The 20219-nt window shown below is 39.2% G+C and overlaps 1 protein-coding gene across 1 annotated transcript in view; it reads left to right on the top strand.

Annotated features, from left to right (window-relative positions):
• LOC124132596 (zinc phosphodiesterase ELAC protein 2-like) overlaps positions 1–14465 on the top strand; it is a 53742-nt gene extending 39277 nt beyond the window's left edge. Inside the window, exons 17-21 of the mRNA XM_048392514.1 lie at positions 1094–1169; positions 2485–2605; positions 2837–2915; positions 11079–11223; positions 13833–14465. Coding sequence (XP_048248471.1) covers positions 1094–1169; positions 2485–2605; positions 2837–2915; positions 11079–11223; positions 13833–14075 — 664 coding nt within the window. The 3' untranslated portion in view covers positions 14076–14465. The remainder of the gene's footprint in view (positions 1–1093; positions 1170–2484; positions 2606–2836; positions 2916–11078; positions 11224–13832) is intronic.
• The last annotated feature ends 5754 nt before the right edge of the window (positions 14466–20219 follow it).

The raw sequence follows: 20219 nt of genomic DNA, 5'->3' as shown, positions 1-20219 counted from the left end.
TAAAGAGTTTGATGGTGATTGACACTCATTTTCCACACAGATCCTATTTTCTATATACTGCGGTAAATATTACTCAGCATGGTCAGTTGCCGCCATTTTGTAGGCATGGATACAGGGGAGATAACAATGTAAGAAAAAAAATCATTTCTGCGTTTTTACTGTTTTGTCAATTTCAAAGGGTAACATCATTTGTGAATTAAGTTCTGTTATATAAGAATATTGGAATATGTATTGTATATATATATTTCGGTATACTGGTATATCGGTAAAACTGTGCAGTCCTTGTCATGAAGTTTGATTTGTCCATGGAGAAAGTGTCTCCAGCTGAAGTGAATTAACCACACTATGCTTATGAAGCAGACGTAAAATGTCACAGAATACCTGTAAGTAAGCAAAATGTCTTCCTCGCAGTTATAAAGTAAGATATGATGAGTGAAGAAATTGGGATAAAACAAAGACTGGTCACCTCAGGGTCAGTATACTGCGATATACCCTGTGGGAGCCAGTTTTCCACAATAAATCAGTGTACACACTGGATACAAAACAATGTAACCGAGTTTGAGATTGACCCACATCATCAACACAAAGTGGAGTGAGTTTTACGTCGCTTTTAGCAATATTCCAGCAATATCACGTCCGGGGACACCAGAAATGGGCCTCACACATTGTACCCATGTCGGGAATCAACCCGGGTCTTCGGCGTGACAAGGGAACGCTTTAACCACTAGGCTACCCGACCATCCCACACAAAGTGGAGAAATGTCAGACATTCATCATGTTCATTGTGTACCTCTGTGATTGTAACACATAGAAGCATTAACTCACAATGCTAGAGCATACATTACTATGTTTCTTGTGAAAATAGTTGGGCTGCCTGTTGGCTTTGGTATTTGGCTGTCAACATGTTTTTTTTAAATCAGTAAGTGGCTTTATGTTCAAATCCCCTCACATTTGAAAATCAATTACCCAGGTTGTGTTTTTTGTATAGCTAAGAGAACAAACTGGAAATTTTCAGAACTGACTTAATCACTTGACTGTTTTGATTTGTTTCATGTTTTGTCATAAAAGATTTGTTCTAATCATTGCCTTGCAGCCTAATCCCTCTGCAGGAAAGCAACCAGCAGTGGCAGAAACTGAATGCTGTCAAGACGGAGCTGCAGCTCAGTGAGGTATGATATGTTAATGTAATTGGTATTATGGGAGTAATTGCTTGCCTTTGTGCTCACAAGGACAAGCTTGCTGTGTTGGCTTCCCCTGGGATGCTAGCTCTGTATGTCACTCCTTTTGTAGATTCGAGGGATGATTAGTCAAAGTGAAATGAACATTTTAATTAATTAACAGTGTTTGTGGAACTTTAGTTTTTGTTTTTGGTTCTTTTTGAGTTTCCTGTTCTTTTGTCACTGACAGTTTTGTTCTGTGGAAAAGCCTGATAATTGCACATGACAGGATCATGACAACTGTTAGCACAACTCCAGGGTCTCATGTTTGTGGTCAGTGCAGAATAGCTGCTCTTCTACACAGCAGGGGTAATTCAAAATTTACAAAGAAATGACAACAAAATCAGTAATTGTGCTGTCATGTGACTGGATTTGTGGTCCATCACTTGATTGTCTGGTTTGTGTTCATGTTGCCATAGTATGACAGGAGTTCTGCTGTCAACAAACACATACTTTTTTATGCAATTGTGCGAGTGATGGGTGCTGGCAGTAGAGCAGGACATGCTTACTGTTTTCATGAACACCTGGTGTCATCACTGATTTTCAGAAATACATTCACAATTTTCACTGTTACCTTACGCTTAATGGAATAGATTCTGTTGGATAATCAAGACTGGCTATTGTCTGGCGTTACTTAATGTGTTATGTTTTGGGTTATATCAAGAAAACAAATAGATTGCAGAGAAGCTGGCTCTTATCTTTTTTTATGTTCAGGTTGTTACCAGGGTGTTACCAGGGTGTTGCCAGGGTGTTACCTTTGTAAAACTACAGGCCCAGCCATACTACACAGTGATATGACATATGTTTTATTACTAGACATGTCATGGTATTATTTGTAACAGTAATGATTATAAAACACAAACTTATGTTCATTAAGTATGTTCAGAGACATAGATCTTTATTTTTTAGTTTCAAATTAGTGATTATTTTAATTGATAAATTGTTTAATTTATTTATTTAGGGTTTATTTATTTTCTGTGTCCACTTGATGCACATTTATCACCTCATACCCTGCCCCACTATTTTCTAATCCTTGTTTGCTATTTTTAGTTTTGTTTTTAGATTTGACCTTTCTTGAAAATGTCATTTCAAATTCATTCAAACTGCTTTTGCTGTTTTCTGTATCTTCACATAATTGAAAAAAAAAATATTTCCAGAGTTTGATTTTGGTAATAAAATCAGTGATGGTCAGTTATTTGGCAGTCTTGGGGACATTGTGATATTTCTTCGCCTGATCTTTGAACAAAACCTGTTTGTCTGTCTACAGTTTATCCCTGTGGAGGTGGATCATTGCCCCAATGCATTTGGCGTGGCCCTTGTCCACAAAGATGGCTGGAAGATTGTATATTCCGGAGACACCATGCCCTGTGGACGCCTCGTGACAGCAGGCAAGTAAACCAACTCTCATGGTCTAGCACCGGAAAATGAGCCGACTACTCATGCTAAAGATGAGGTAGTGGACTTATCAATAGTCATATCAGGTGGAAATGGAGAGCCAAATATCCCCAAGGTGTTGGCTTGGGTTATAAGTGGCAGACATTGTCAGGTAGTGCTCCCAAGGCTTGAGATGCTGTGTACTTGATATGTAGGGCACTTCAATGGTGTTCTTGTGTTTGCAGGTCAAGGTTGTGACCTGCTGATCCATGAAGCCACGATGGATGATGATCTGGAAGAAGAGGCTAAGCACAAATGTCACAGGTAAATGTCAAGAGGGCCACAATGGACATTGATTTGTCTGATTTACTAGTTGATGTCCCTGTTGGTCCATCTTCTCGATGCAAATGAGTTAACTGACTTTGAAAGTCCAGTTTCCTCCCTTGCAGAACTAGGCTGGTATTATGGTGTTACATTTTGGTTAGACTGATGAGTCTATGCGTAGTCCAATCAAAATCACATTAAGAAATCGAAATCTGGTTCGTAAACTGTCATGCAGATTTCGGTTGATTGCAGAATTTGCAAAGCATGTGCACTGCCAACTCGGCATCAACAGATATTTTATTTTAATCAAGGTGCAAGAGGCATTCGGCTAGCCTAGTGGTTAAAGCGTTAAGATCCGGGTTCAATTCCCGACATGGGTACAATGTGTGAAGCCCATTTCTAGTGCCCCCATGCTGTGATATTGCTGGAATATTGCTAAAATCGGCCTAAAGCCATACTCACCAATCAAGGTACTCACATGATTTGATGCACTTTGCGTTGTAAGACCTGTTTGATCACAATATATCTTGATTATTGATCCAGTCGGCTTGACTGAGCGCTGCTATTTTGTTTGAAGCAAATGCAAGTGATACAAGTGGCAGAAGCTGATTGGTCAATAGGAGAGGCAGAAAAGGGACACAACTGTTAATAGCCACTGGTGGTGCTACGATCGAGGACAGAAATTCCAGCCTAGTTCGGCGAGGGTGGAAACTGGACTTTTATAGTTAGTTAACTCTCTTGCCTCAGGAAGATGCTGTTGGTCAGGCTGAAACATGATGGAAGCAGTGAATGAAAAGAGAAAAGAAATGTGTTTTGAAACCTGTCAATTCATGTGGAATTATTTTAGTGTTTGTTGTCTGTCTATTAGGTCATTTACTTTTTTGGGAACAGGACAGATGTGTGGGGATGAGAAGAGAGCTGTTAAGGTTATGAAAGATGGAGATTTTATGTCCAAAAAATGATGGACTTTACCCAAAAATTAGTCATTGTTTCATACTTGACCATGTCTTTTCATGACCTCCCTGAGACTCTGAACTTCTAAACATGAAACATGTAAAGTTCAGCTCCCCCATCAATGGCACCTTGATATAGTATAGCTTTTCTCCCATCTTCTGTTTATTTGGCTGTCTGGCCATCCTTTTACATAAGAACATAAGATGACTTCTTCTCCAAATCTACTGAACATGTCAATGTCATTTCTCATAACAGTTTGGTTCTACATGTCCCAAGCAACAACAATGAAATCTTTACATTTTGAAATATTCAAATGGATGCTATGGCAGCTCATGTTAGTTAAAATATACAGTATTTGAGCCAATCTCTTGACCTTAGCAACCATCTAACATATTGTTTTTCACAATTTCAGAGTGTTTTCTTCATAAACTTCTTTACAACTAAGCATTTAAAGTTAAGAAATGATATCAAATCACTTTTTGGGTTATGTAGTCAGTTGCATACCAATTGGTGACTATTCTTCTAGCGTATGAGTTGCCATACTTCCATTCAAGTGAGTGAGTTAGGTTTAACGCTGCTTTGAATAGTGTTCCAACTTCTCAGCATAATGGGGAGAAAAGCCCGAAGTGATCAATTCTTAGACATTTACCATTATATATATACATAGCATGGGTATGGTACCTACAAACCTAAAAATATAATCGGGACAAACCGGGATTCGAACCCGTCATCATAGGTTTCTGACGTACACAAGGGACACAACTCTACACTGTGAAAACTGCAAGTCACACACACGGGCAATAGTTTCATGACACAGTTATTTTTGCAGACCATCAAGAAACATAAAACATAAGGAAGCATATTTCTTTCATTCACTTCCACACATTGTCAACCAGCCAGTACATGATTAAATAGACTAACCCTCACATCCTGAGTGACTTAGTGTCAAGAGTCTAATCAGGAAAGTTCACAAGCTGGACACATCTCACTAGCTTAAATAACACAGAGTAGTCCAGAGTCTGGACGCCAAGTTACCTTTTCATCACAATACTTCCTACTCATAAAAAATAACATGCAATAGTATATTTGATCTTTCATAATCTCAACAACAGGGTGTCGCAAATCTTTACAGACACAGTTAAGGCTGTTGTTGCCGCCGGTAACCACTAACAATGATTAAAAGTGCTAAACGTTCCCGATTTATTGTATGTGAAGGTGATTGTTCTGTCATGACATGCTGTCTTTATATTAATCATACAAACAGTTTTGACCCCAATAACTAGAGATTTGGTTAAAAAAAAAGGCATGTCTGACCTCATACAATGCTTCCAGTTGTGGGCATATAGACTTTTTGAAAGGTCAAGGTCAGCTGTATGGGAATATGGAAAATGAGTGTTCAATGTTTCGATGCCACATTATCTAAGCTTATGTTTCTTCACTTATGAAAGCATCAAATGTAGAAACTCATGTTAGGATGTATTTAATGATCATTTCCTGCAACAAATCAATACACTACGTCTTTTAAGTTTTTCTATTACATTCATTAAGTTGCTTTTGGCTTTGTATAAATATTCTGTTTCATTAAGTGGATATTTCTGTACTTTTATGGTTATATTTTGATTTAATCAACTAACATTAAATATTATTTTAAACATAAGTAGCGCATGGAAGCAAAGGAAAACATGAGGAATAGGTTTCACATCTAAACATAAAGACATGATCATTGATGTTTTCCCTGTCAGATCTCTCAGCCATTCTAATTAAGTATATGAAAGTAACAACATTTTATTATAACATGCTGTTGGGTAGCATAAACGGTGACTTCATGCTTGTCCAGCAGCTGGACAGGGGATAATCCCCATCGTGTTTGGAGGGTAGGGCTTGGACGAGTCCAAATTTACTACCCGGGTACCCACCTCCCTATTACCCGACCCTACCTGGGTACCCACTGTAGGCCTCAGGAGATGTCTCAAAATGTCCGATTGAGACATGTTTAGCATAGCCCTGGCAAAACGTTTTTAGATACATGTATTAAACAATCTGGTCATTCATACACTGAAGTTGAATTAAGTTATATCTTTATTCAGCCTTATAAAAAATCAGAAGGAACGGGTGCACAGTCAGAAAGAAATGCGAACATTAGTGACTTGTAGTGTTACCATAGAGTTCTAGATAATTTTTGTCATTTCACATTATAATCAAGTGACTATCTACGGGTCCGGGTAGTCCTGTGGGTACCTGGGTCCTACTCAGTACCCACCCGACCCGGGTACCCGAGTTACCCGTCCCAGCCCTGTTGGAGGGGTCATTTCATGTACGGGACCGACGGATGCTTAGATAATGATAACACATAGTAATTTCTTCAAATCTTAATGTCTCAGGAACAACAAAATCTGTACACTGGGCTGATGTTTTATTTGGCTATGGAAGAGTCCTGTAAATATTACAAATGAAATGTTATGTGGCTTGGTGGTCCGGCATGGTGTGTGCGGAAGGTGAGTGTTCACACTGACCATGTAGTTGTTTTAGCTAGTATATTATTTATTTCAATAATTAAACAGTTATCTGGACTCTAATATAATTCACACATGAAGAATGAACCTATCGAGGGACTGCATGTGCCAGGGCCCAGGATGTACCTAACAGACCACGGGTACAATGTGTGAAGCCCATTTCTGGTGACCCCCACCGTGATATTGCTGGAATATTGCTAAAAGCGGCGTAAAACCATACTCACTCACTCACTAACAGACCACAGTTAAGGTGGGCTGTTCAAGCCAATATTAGGTATGGAAAGAAGTTGTTGACATAATTGATTAATAACTGATTAGTAAAATTTAACCTGCGACATTAAATTTACATAATTCAAAGTGCTAAGGTAAATGTGAAACAGCATTGTGATAATCGTTAACTGGTTTCTGGTTGTGAAAAATTATCTCTTCTCCCTCTCATTGGTATAGTCTATGTTTCAAAACTTTTTCTTTTTGGGTGGCATTAAGCTACCTGGATTGTGATCGCAGTATTATCCTGTTCATGCAACTTGCAGTATCTCAGTGAATATTTGTACAGATTTGGATGCAACCCCTCAAGATGATTTTTGGCATCGATCACTGCTGAGTGAGATATTTTGTGCTTTGTGACAAAGTATTTGGTGTTAGGTATGGTCGTGCATCCTCTTTGGAAACATTTCCGATGAATGGAAGTTTGACGTCTTAATCATGAACTTGTGTTCAGAAAAATACAAGTGCTGACCCCTCTTAGAATTGGGAAAATACTGTAAATCAACCTGCGCATTTACCACAGTGGAATAGTGTCACTTGCCTGTAATTCCTTTCATAGCCAAAACCTGTTTCAACATCCACTAAGGGGAACCCCGGCATTGGCTGAATTTTTCGCTAGGGGAATGATTTCTCCTGTAGTTTTAGGTCTGTTTTGCGCTATTTCTGTTTTTCAAATTATATTTTGGTCAAGAATTAGTGATTATGTATGCCCTAAAGTATTAAAATCTGCATAGTGGCTATGTTGACGTTACTTGCCCTTATACATTTACTTTCTCAATGAAGTAGGTGCTTGAAGAGAGCTTGAAGTCTATTAACAGTGCTTCAGAAGGGCTGGAAGTCTATTTACCGTGCTTAAAACAGATTTGGAAGTATATTACAGTGTTTAAAAAGAGCTGGAAGTGTATTAACAGTGCTTAAAGAGAGCTGGAAGTGTATAAACAGTGTTTAAAAAGAGCTGGAAGTGTATTAACAGTGCTTAAAAAGGGTCTGGAAGTGTATTAGCAGTGTCTAAAAAGGTCTGGAGGTGTATTAACAGTGCTTAAGAAGAGCTGGAGGTGTATAAACAGTGCTTAAAAAGGTTTGGAAGTGTTTTAACAGTGCTTAAAAAGAGCTGGAAGTGTATTAACAGTGCTTTAAAAGGGCTGGAAGTGTATTAACAGTACTTTAAAAGAGCTTGAAGTGTATTAACATTGCTTAAAAAGAGCTGGAAGTGTATTAACAGTGTTTAAAAAGAGCTGGAGGTGTATTATCAGTGTTTAAAAAGAGCTGGAAGTGTATTAATAGTGTTTAAAAAGAGCTGGAAGTGTATTAACAGTGTTTAAAAAGAGCTGGAAGTGTATTAATAGTGTTTAAAAAGAGCTGGAAGTGTATTAACAGTGTTTAAAAAGGGCTGGAAGTGTATTAACAGTGTTTAAAAAGGGCTGGAAGTGTATAAACAGTGTTTAAAAAGAGCTGGAAGTGTATGAATAGTGTTTAAAAAGAGCTGGAAGTGTATGAATAGTGCTTAGAAAGGGCTGGAAGTGTATTAACAGTGCTTAAAAAGAGCTGGAAGTGTATTAACAGTGCTTAAAAGAGCTGGAAGTGTATTAACAGTGTTTAGACAGGGCTGGAAGTGTATTAACAGTGCTTTGAAAGGGCTGGAAGTGTATTACAGTGCTTAACAAGAGCTGGAAGTGTATTAACAGTGCTTTAAAAGGGCTGGAAGTTTATTACAGTGTTTAAAAAGGACTGGAAGTGTATTAACAGTGCTTAAAAAGGGCTGGAAGTGTATTACAGTGTTTAGAAAGGGCTGGAAGTGTATAAACAGGGTTTAAAAAGAGCTGGAAGTGTATTAACAGTGCTTAAAAAGAGCTGGAAGTGTATTTACAGTGTTTAGAAAGGGCTGGAAGTGTATTAACAGTGTTTAAAAAGGGCTGGAAGTGTATTCACAGTGCTTAACAAGAGCTGGAAGTGTATTAACAGTGTTTAAAAAGGGCTGGAAGTGTATTACAGTGCTTAACAAGTGCTGGAAGTGTATTTACAGTGTTTGGAAAGGGCTGGAAGTGTATTAACAGTGTTTAAAAAGGGCTGGAAGTGTATTACAGTGTTTAAAAAGAGCTAGAAGTGTATTAACAGTGTTTAGAAAGGGCTGGAAGTGTATTAACAGTGCTTAGAAAGGGCTGGAAGTGTATTACAGTGCTTTACAAGAGCTGGAAGTGTATTAACAGTGTTTAGAAAGGGCTGGAAGTGTATTAACAGTGCTTAGAAAGGGCTGGAAGTGTATTACAGTGCTTAACAAGAGCTCAAAGTGTATTAACAGTGTTAACAAGAGCTGGAAGTGTATTAACAGTGCTTAAAAAGAGCTGGAAGTGTATTAACAGTGTTTAGACAGGGCTGGAAGTGTATTAACAGTGCTTTGAAAGGGCTGGAAGTGTATTACAGTGCTTAACAAGAGCTGGAAGTGTATTAACAGTGCTTTAAAAGGGCTGGAAGTTTATTACAGTGTTTAAAAAGGGCTGGAAGTGTATTAACAGTGCTTAAAAAGGGCTGGAAGTGTATTACAGTGTTTAGAAAGGGCTGGAAGTGTATAAACAGGGTTTAAAAAGAGCTGGAAGTGTATTAACAGTGCTTAAAAAGAGCTGGAAGTGTATTTACAGTGTTTAGAAAGGGCTGGAAGTGTATTAACAGTGTTTAAAAAGGGCTGGAAGTGTATTCACAGTGCTTAACAAGAGCTGGAAGTGTATTAACAGTGTTTAAAAAGGGCTGGAAGTGTATTACAGTGCTTAACAAGTGCTGGAAGTGTATTTACAGTGTTTGGAAAGGGCTGGAAGTGTATTAACAGTGTTTAAAAAGGGCTGGAAGTGTATTACAGTGTTTAAAAAGAGCTGGAAGTGTATTAACAGTGTTTAGAAAGGGCTGGAAGTGTATTAACAGTGCTTAGAAAGGGCTGGAAGTGTATTACAGTGCTTAACAAGAGCTGGAAGTGTATTAACAGTGTTAACAAGAGCTGGAAGTGTATTAACAGTGCTTAAAAAGAGCTGGAAGTGTATTAACAGTGTTTAGACAGGGCTGGAAGTGTATTAACAGTGCTTTGAAAGGGGCTGGAAGTGTATTACAGTGCTTAACAAGAGCTGGAAGTGTATTAACAGTGCTTAAAAATGGCTGGAAGTGTATTACAGTGTTTAGAAAGGGCTGGAAGTGTATTAACAGTGCTTAAAAAGAGCTGGAAGTGTATAAACAGTGTTTAAAAAGAGCTGTAAGTGTATTAACAGTGCTTAAAAAGGGCTGGAAGTGTATTACAGTGCTTAAAAGGAGCTGGAAGTGTATTAACAGTGTTTAACAAGAGCTGGAAGTGTATTAACAGTGTTTAACAAGAGCTGGAAGTGTATTAACAGTGTTTAACAAGAGCTGGAAGTGTATTAGCAGTGTTTAAAAAGAGCTGGAAGTGTATCAACCGTGCTTCAAAAGAGCTGGAAATTGCAGAGAAACAAACCTGCCTTCAACAGACCGTACAGAAATACTGATATAATAAAATATTTCACTGTCACATTCAAGATTGAACAATTTACAGAGGTAGTTGGATATGTCAGAAGCAGCATGAGGGCCGTGTTGCAACAATAAAGAAATTAGGTTGCATGATAGCTGTGAGATATTTTATGACGGTTTGAATAGGATAACTGAGCATGGCCTGTGCTTTACAACTTAGTGCTCATGCTCGGGCACACTGTAGGGGAAATATTGACATGCATATGATGGGGAAAAATGTCAGGTGATTGGTTTATGGAAAACTTGAAGCTCTAAAGTTGTTGAATCAATTGTGTTGAGGCCTGGTCTTTCTTGTGACTAATTGACCTGTGTGTAGATGAAAAATGTTTTTCAAGAGAGGTTTTGGGCTTGAAAAGGCATGAAAACTGCTGGAAATGTGACCCGTAACATGTGACTGAATCTTCAAACCTGAGGCAGTTTATCATGTCGAGACATATTGGACCTAGATCTCTTGTCCAGAGGCTTTAAGCCCATGAGTGAGTGAGTGAGTATCGTTTTACGCTGCTTTTAGCAATATTCCAGCAATATCACGGCGGAGGACACCAGAAATGGGCTTCACACATTGTACCCATGTCGCAAATCGAACCCGGGTCTTCGGCGTGACGAGCGAACGCCCATGAAGATCAGTGTTAGAACCCATGCTTGCTGTAAAAGATGACCTTGTCGCAAAAGGCGACTAATGGGATCAGGTGGTCAGGCTCGCTGATTTGGTTGATGCATGTCATTGTATCCAAATTGCGTCAATCGATGCTCATGATATCAATCACTGGATTGTTTGGTCCAGACTCGATTATTAACAGACCGCGGTCATACAGCTGGAATATTGCTGAGTGCGGTGTTAACAACAATCAACATCAACATCAACATCCAGAGACTTTACAGCTGTCATGTTTCCATGTTGCAGCACCACTTCACAAGCTATTGGCATAGGACACCAGATGGAGGCCAAGTTCACCCTGCTGACCCACTTCAGTCAGAGATATGCCAAGTTACCATTAGTCAGTGGAAAGTTCACCGATAAAGTGGGCTTCGCATTCGACAATATGAGGGTAAGACATGTTGTCTCTGGAACAGTTTTGCATCTTGAAGTTGTTTTGCTTTAAAAGTTTCAAAGTTGGAACAACTAATGTGGTATGATAAGGCAACTTTATTGCATATTGGAAATGTCGGATTTAATAGCTGTGCAAATCTTTGTAATATTGGCATGAATATCAACAGACATGTTCTTACACTGTCAAGTTTCCGGCCTTGTCATGATCAAGTACAAAAGAAAAGCTCAACTAAGAAAAGACCAATTTCGCAAAGTCTGTGATGCAAGATGCATTCTTTTACTGCATGTTTGTGGTGTTTTTATCTTTGTCACAAAAACAAGTTTAAGGGAAGGATTTGCTCTCGGTCAAATATTACAAAAAACTCTATGCTCAGCCTTTTTGACACATTTTATCTCCACCATTTGGTGATGTGTTGAGGTGAACAAAGTGTACTTTCATAACCATGATCCATGAAGATCCGGGGTAGAATAGGTCTTCAGCAACCCATGCTTGCCGTAAAAGGTGACTATGCTTGTCGTAAGAGGCGACTAACGGGACTGGGTGGTCAGGCTCGCTGACTTGTTTGATTCATGTTCAAAAAGATTTGCACTTTTCTTAAGTTATGCATGTATGCTGTGGGCTACAATGTGTCTTGAGATACCTAATCACTTTGTGGGCTGGCAACGATGCTACAGTAAACTATTATCATGAGTTCCATAGTATGACTTTGTCCACACAGCACTATCTACTTTGGCATCCAGAGACTCTGAGTAATATATTGTGTGGTCCAATGCATGAACATGGGATCCCAGGCTGGTGAAGGGTCTCGTTTCAATTGATTACCATCATTTGACTGACTTGCTGTCATTGCACATGGTCAGGAGATGGTTATTTATGGGAATTTCAGTGTACTGACACAGTGAACTTTGAGTGTATTTCTTACCAGAATGGAAATACCGTATTCGACGTAATAAGCGCCCCGCTCTAATTAGTGCCCACAGCTGTATTTGCAAATATATTTGCTAGTGAACAATACCAATTAGCACTCCTTCCGATCTATCAATGTACACAAGCCATATTTATTTGCGTATAATACGCACTCGTGTGTTATTTGCACCCTTAATTATGGGCAATTAAATTCCGGAAAAATTGTATCTCTCGTAAATAAACATTTCAGGCTGTCAGCATAAACCAAAATATTTATCTTTCAACTCTGTTTTTTTTCTCACCAAAATAATATTCTCATAAGAGACCCCTATTTCTAATTTTGAGAGCGCCCTGGGCACTTATTACGTTGTATATGGTATCAGTTTTATGTAACATGTAGGCCACAATTTTGATAGATTAAATTATTCATATAGCCATACCTTTTTTCATCCAAAAAGACTATCGGTGGAAATGTGTCCATTCTAAATTTATATGTGTAGGACGCAATATTTCCAGTGTGGTTTGTTTGTTTGTTGTTTGACGCCACACTCAGCAATATTCCAGCTATGTGATGGTAGTCTGTATATACCGGTAATCAAATCTAGACCAGACAATCCAGTGATTGACATCATGAGCTACGCAATTAGAATATGATGACATGCGTTAACCAATTCAGCAAGGCTGACCACTCAATCATCTTTGTCGCCTCTTACGATAAGCATGGGTTGCTGAAGACCAATTGTAACCCGGAATCTTCACGGGACTCTAGTGTGGCATATCCTTGCTCAGTAAAGTTTACGTAAATGGCTTCTAAAACCTAAATAATGTCTTTAAGATCCAGTCATTACAAGGGCAATTTTGATTTTTGTGATCAATAGCAAAAAGTTAACTTAGAGGTTTGTTTGGATCAATGCTATAATCCATCTCATGTGAATCAATTGGACGCCAAATGAAGTTAATTAAAATGATATTTAACTGGTATGTATTGCAACAATATTATATCATACTACATATTACATTCATTGTTGCTGGTTCTGAAAGTTGGTGTCTAGTTAATTGTTTGTCAATTTGTCCTTGATATATATGCAGGAAATATTTGAATTTCAATAACAACAATGAGCTGAACTTGTTTAAGTCTGACATATGATTTCCATGTAATGTTAGTGCTGAAGCTCAGACCCGTGAAGATTCCGGGGTAGAATAGGTCTTCAGCAACCCATACTTGCCATAAAAGGTGACTATGCTTGCCGTAAAAGGTGACTTTGCTTCTCGTAAAAGGCGACTAACAGGACCAGGTGGACAGGCTCGCTGACGTGGTTGATGCATGTCATCAATCCCAATTGCGTGGATCGATGCTCATGATATTAATCACTGGATTGTCTGGTCCAGACTCGATTATTTACAGACCGCCGTCATATAGCTGGAATATTGCAGAGTGTGACGTTAAACAACAAACCAACCAAACCAAGCTGAAACTCATCCTTTCCTATTTCTCAACGAAACCATGCTGTTCAGATAAATGAGGCTGCTCTTGGTATGTCACAATATACCACTGGCATGGCTTCATTTCGATGAAAGAGAGCAGCTATTTGGACTAATAGATACAGCATCGAAGGCAGCTATTTGGACTAATAGATACAGCATTGAAGGCAAGCCTATCTAAAGGTTGTGTACATTATGCAACAATTTCTCTCCAATAGGTAACCTTGAGTGATCTCCCGTTGCTGCCTCTCTTCACGGAGGCAATGAAAGCTATATTTGCTGATCACTACAATGACATGGAAGAAAAAAGCAGAAAGAAGATGAGAAAGAAAATCCTCATAAAAGACCTAATGGCGAATGCAAGTACATCAGAAGCGGAGGAGCCAAAGACAGATGACAAAAAGGCCCCGGAGATATCTGAGCCAGCTGAAGAAGAGTCCCACTCTGTTGTGCAAACATAGCTTAGCACTCAGTAGGGAGCCCGCTGGGATCTGATTGAGATTCTCCGATTTTAAATGGGAGAGGGAAACATCCTCTCGCAAAGACACAAATGGACATCAGTGAGTCAAATCAATTACTAGCATTCATCCAAGTCGAGCTCATGCTCTGTCATGTCTGTATCTAGGTTTGTATGTTACAAGTCCAAGTTTTCAAAGATCCATCAGTCTTGGAATCCTTTAATACTGTTACACAAGATGTGATGATTTGATCTCGTTAGGATAGGGATTTGTCTTTGTAGAATGGGTGACCTGTGTTGAACCATTGACATTGGAGTGCTTCGTAATTGAATCTAAATAGAACACTGTACAGGGATGATGTGTACATATATTTCTCAATGCAATAAAATAAGAGAAAATATTCCCTTTTTCTTTGTGAATTCGAGCTGGCAGTTGGAAATGGTTCTTAGAACAGGTTGGTATTATACATGTTCAGCGACTTCAGTCACTGGCCACTTTTTTATCATCTATTTCAATTGAACATGTCAGGAAGCAAATTGGAGCCCTTGTCATGGATATTTGTACCTGGCTATATATAGCAAACACATTGCCTGAGAACGGTGTGGGCCCTCGTCATGGATATTTGTACTTGGCTATATATATAGCAAACACATTGTCTGAAAGCGGTGTGAGCCCTTGTCATGGATATTTGTACATGGCTGTATATAGCAAACACATTGTCTGAAAGCGATGTCAGCCCTTGTCATGGATATTTGTACCTGGGTATATATAGCAAACACATTGCCTGAGAACGGTGTGGGCCCTCGTCATGGATATTTGTACTTGGCTATATATATAGCAAACACATTGTCTGAAAGCGATGTCAGCCCTTGTCATGGATATTTGTACCTGGGTATATATAGCAAACACATTGTCTGAAAGCGATGTGAGCCCTTGTCATGGATATTTGTACATGGCTGTATATAGCAAACACATTGTCTGAAAGCGATGTGAGCCCTTGTCATGTATATTTGTACCTGGGTATATATAGCAAACACATTGTCTGAAAGTGGTGTATGCCCTTGTCCTGGATATTTGTACCTGGCTATTTCTATCAAATGCATCATGATTTGTTTTTGTTTGTTGTTTAAATATTTATATATTTATATATGTATAGGATGCAATATTTCCAGTGTTGTTTGTTTGTTTGTTTGTTGTTTACGCCACACTCAGCAATATTCCAGCTTTGTGACGGTGACAGACAATCCAGTGATTGACATCATGAGCATCGATCCATGAAATTGGGATATGATGACATGCATCATCTAACCCGATCCCGTTAGTCGCTTCTTAAGACAAGCATAGTCACCCTTTCCTGCAAGCATGGGTTGCTGAAGACGTATTCTACCCTGGATCATCATGAGATAATGCATCATGAAGGGTCATGGTGACTGTGATTGTTCTAAATCCAAGTAGTAATGAGTTTTCATAAGTTTTGGCTCTCAAGTGATGCACAGACTTCTTGGTAATTCTTGGCAATTTTCGATCCAAGGAGTGTGCATGTGAGTTGGGTTTATTGCCCCTTTGAACAGTATTCCATGTGTATCGCAGCATTCCATTTACATCATGGCTTGTCAGTTTAATGTGGGAAGAAAGCCCGAAGTGATTCAGGTCTTAGACCTTTACAGCAGGGGTATGGTGCTGACACACCTAGAAACATAATCTGGATTCCAACCCACAATCATTCAATCCAAGTAGACACCACGGGCCTCATAACTTCACATTTCAGAAAGGGCTTTTACGAATGCTCTGATACTCTGCATGTTTCTTTGTTACCATAACAATAACAGTAAAATGTTCATACTCTCCTCTCCCATCTTTATGTCAACACGGCTTAAGATTTCACTTCATATAACAATCAGCTGGCTTTGAATGTATGGTGAGCAACAGTGCCTTGACTCACTGATTTCTTATAAACTTGTTATATACAAGATACACAAATTAGACGCTGATGTATATTTCTTCATTCATGTGATATCAAGTATAATGTCTGGATGTGTAATTGGTAAGGAGATTCATATTGTACTTAAGTATAAAATATATTAATATTTGAGAGTCATTAAATCAGTTTTATGGCTTCATGTAAAATGTCAAGTGTATAGATATTAATGTTCGTCCTGACTATTATTTTGCTTGTCAAATGGCCCAGCACATCTACTTATGTTGTCTGATCAGATCAGTAATGATATATTAGAGTATTATTTGCTTTCAGCTTGAATATGATACTGATTGTTTGCTGAAATATATGATGGGCACTTGTTGAGTGTGAATATCGTAAGTGAAAGCAGATTAACTGTCCTGCTAGCATTACTGTTGAACGCAGTCTTATAGCAGTCTCTATTTGCCAAAGAAAAGAAAAAAATGAAATAAGAAGTTTCAGATATCATTTGTTTCTTGCCATTGGCATGTTGTGAATGTATTCATATCTCTTTCCTTTATATGGCATGGACTTCTTTTGACTGCTCAGAACATCATGAACCTGAAACCTTAGGATGTCAAATCTTATTCTGGTATGAATTTGGAAAACACAAGTTACAATAACTACCTCTGATTGAAACGACTTCCTCTGTGGTCCAGTGGTAGAGCATCTGCCTGGATAACGGAAGATCCGGAGTCTGAGCCCCGGCTGTGTCATAACAAAAAACGTTAAAAGATGGTACTTGATGATACCCTGCCTGCCGCTTGGCTTTAAGAGGCTAAAACAAGGACTGGTTGGCCTGGAGTTAGTATATGTGTTCTGAGTGGAGTATTCATGTTAAACTGTGACATGAGCCAGCACTATAAAATCAGCATTAGTTTGGACTAGTACAAGCATGGCTTGGTATGGTTTGTTGTTTTACACCCACTCAGCAATATTCCAGCTATATGACAGCGGTCTGTAAATAATCGAGTCTGGACCAGGCAATCCAGTGATTGACATCATGCATATCGATCTGTGCAATTGTGATAGATGACATGCTTCAACCAAGTCAGCGAGCCTGACCACCCGATCCCGTTATTCGCCTTTTACGGCACATCGACATATAAGTGCAATAATCTTGAAGGCGAAGTTAAACCCCATTTCACCTCACCTCACCTCTGACTTTAACACCACAGACGCTAATGTTTATAGGGAAGTATTTCTCTCATTCATTGTTGGTAGACTTTTGGAAATAATCATATATACAATTATAACAGTTGCAGGTACTACATTGTTCAAAGTATGTGTAGTAATATATTATGTGCAGAAACCCCGATTGAAATCAACTGAGAGAGTGAATTTTAAGTTTTGGGGACTACAGAGAATATGACATTTGGATCATGATGACCAGCTTGACGTCATTAAAGTGAAATGCAAGGCTAGCATAGTCTTCTTTAGGGGTGGCCCCTTCATGTTGACTTTACAAAGTAGCTGTAGTTCACACCTACAATGCCTATAGTGATGTGAAAAGACAATGTGTGATCACATGCAGCACCATATTTTATTGAAAGGCTGTCATCAGTGTTGCCTTAATTCAGATCAACAACTGTACAAAGCAGTGGACTGAATCCACGAACCTTCACGAACACAAAGAGTTCACATTTCCTTTCAGCATGTTAAAATGGGGATAAACAGACTGTTTTCGGTGTAGGGCAAGGTTAGCTGTATGTGTAGGTGCTAAATTTAACATTTGAAACCCCACGCTGCACTTCTGTTCCAAATTCAATTTAGCGTTGTTAAGCAATCTGGTTTCCTAGCTCTTCATTGAAAACAAAGTGTTTATCTCCTAATCTCTTCATAGCTATGGAATTAACAGTAATAGTGTTTTACGTGAAAAAAAATCAATTCATTGAAGATATTGTCGTCTCAGAAACCCTTGTTTGATAATCTTTTCTGAAAAGTTGATGGATGACAAAGTAGACAATGTTTGGATAACAACTTCTACTTTATTGGGTTAACAATTACAGGAGAGGGATAGTATTGGTTCTCAGAAACGGTAACAACAGAAACTTTGGATAAGTTGTTCTGCTTTAGAACTGCTATTTTATCTTTGCCTTTGGACTAAAGACTTTATTACTTATTAAGAACCCTGTTTGCAAAACTTGACAATTACAGACTGGTTTGTGATTATTTTCCTTCTCCTTAGCAGACTATGGCCATCAGTATTAGCTCTCAACTGTGTCCAGCCAGCCAAATGGTCCTGTTTAACCTTTTTGCGATCTTTGGTTTTAAACACAGCTATAACGTTTGATCTTCACATACGTTTACCAGGGTCCATTTTACTGCTTTAATCTATGAAACCTTTGGGTGTGTGAAGCTGAAATTGTATGTGTTATGATCCCACTAATATACTAATATTGTGTCAGAAATCTATGTTAAACTGCGACATGGTATCAAAGTGGAATAGCACTAAAATACGGCTTTCTCCTGGACAAGTTCACGCACGCACGCACGCACGCACGCACGGACACGTCGTGATGTTAAACTCTATTTCCCCTCCTGGCACGTAACACCATTATCAGCGCAGTGTGTCTAATGTCGCAATATCTACCAGCATGATATTCTTACGTCCCAACTTTAACAAAAACACTGCCTCATCGACACCGCATGCCGATACCATTCATCCTTAGGGTATCCTATATATAGAATAAAAAGATCATATCACCATAACTCTACTCGACGGAAGATCGTTTGGTGAAGGATTCCTCCTCCGGGATGTAAAATATTCAACATGAAAATTTTACTTTTTACAGGTTAAGTTGAACGTAGTTTACTGTATGTCGTGCTACTCAAAACAAGTTAAGGAACACCCACAATTGGAAGGCTGTGTGTTGTTATGACCACCATGACATATTTCTGCAGTCATATGAAAAATCGGGTGTTCTTAACTTCATTGTATGGGTATGTAGCTATTCAGTCTACTATGGACCCGTTACTATTCGGGTTAGAATTGATCTTGAAAAAGGCGACTAACGGGATAGGGTGGTCCATCTTCCCGAGGCAAGTGAGTTAACTGACTTTAAAAGTGGAAACTGAACTTTTATAGTTAATTAACTCCCTTGCCTCGGGAAGGTGAGTGAGTGAGTTGGGTTTAACAGTATTTCAGTTATATCACGGCGTGTTGGCTCAAGGTGGGAGGAAAGCCCGAAGTGATGCAGTTCTCAGACATGTACCACTTCGGCGAAACCCACGAGCACGATTATTGTGCTGACAAACCTAGAAACACAATCGGGGCGAACCGGGATTCGAACCCACAATCATAGGTTTCTTGCGCAACTCTGCACAGCGGGTCGCAGCGCCTTAGACGACTGGACCACCCGTGCCCCCGCCTCGGGAAGATTAAGGTGGTCAGGCTCGGTGACTGTTGACGCATGCCATCATATCCAAATTGCATAGATCTATGTTCATGGTGCGAATTACTGGAATGCCTGGTCCAGACTCAAATATTTACAGACCGCCGTCATATAGCTAGGATATTGCTGACTGTGGCTTTGAGGAAACAAACCAACGAAACAGTCTACAATGATGTTTTTGATTCTGGGTAAAGGGACACTATCAAAACTAGGTACATCAGTGAAAGGAATGTCCGTATGTATGATATACACATTTACCCAGTGAAGCTAAGTTGAAGTGATTGCTGCAATTCTAGAAAATGTGAAATGGACTTGAAAATGACCCACTTCAAATAACTTTCGTCTCCAGTAAGGCTGAATGGATCAGTATGTAGTTATATAAGTGCACCACAGATGTGTTCCCGGGTTCTTGTGAATAGGCGCGCCCATTCCAAAATGTGCGAAACCGGTTAGGAAGTCGAGAAAGACATCATTAGCGTACATTTTACGAGGGGTGGCGCTGTGAGAGGTAACTGTGTTTGTCGTAAGAGGCGACTAGAGGGATCGGGTGGTCAGGCTCGCGGCTTGGTTGATGCATGTCATCGTATCCCAATTGCGTGGATCGATGCTCATGATATCAATCACTGGATTGTCTGGTCCAGACTCAATTATTTACAGGCCGCCGTCATAGAGCTAGAATATTGCTGAGTGCGGCGTTAAACAACAAACAAACAAAACGAGGGGTGGCTGAAAAGTTCCGAGCCAAACTGTGAAGGATTTTTGTTCCCCCTTCACAGCTTAATCGTATTAAGTAAA

This window comes from Haliotis rufescens, unplaced genomic scaffold, assembly GCF_023055435.1.
Source record: "Haliotis rufescens isolate VD_foot unplaced genomic scaffold, xgHalRufe1.0.p SCAF_11, whole genome shotgun sequence".
Taxonomy (NCBI): domain Eukaryota; kingdom Metazoa; phylum Mollusca; class Gastropoda; order Lepetellida; family Haliotidae; genus Haliotis; species Haliotis rufescens.
Note: the sequence above shows the minus strand (reverse complement) of the source record. Positions and strands in the feature narration are given on the sequence as shown.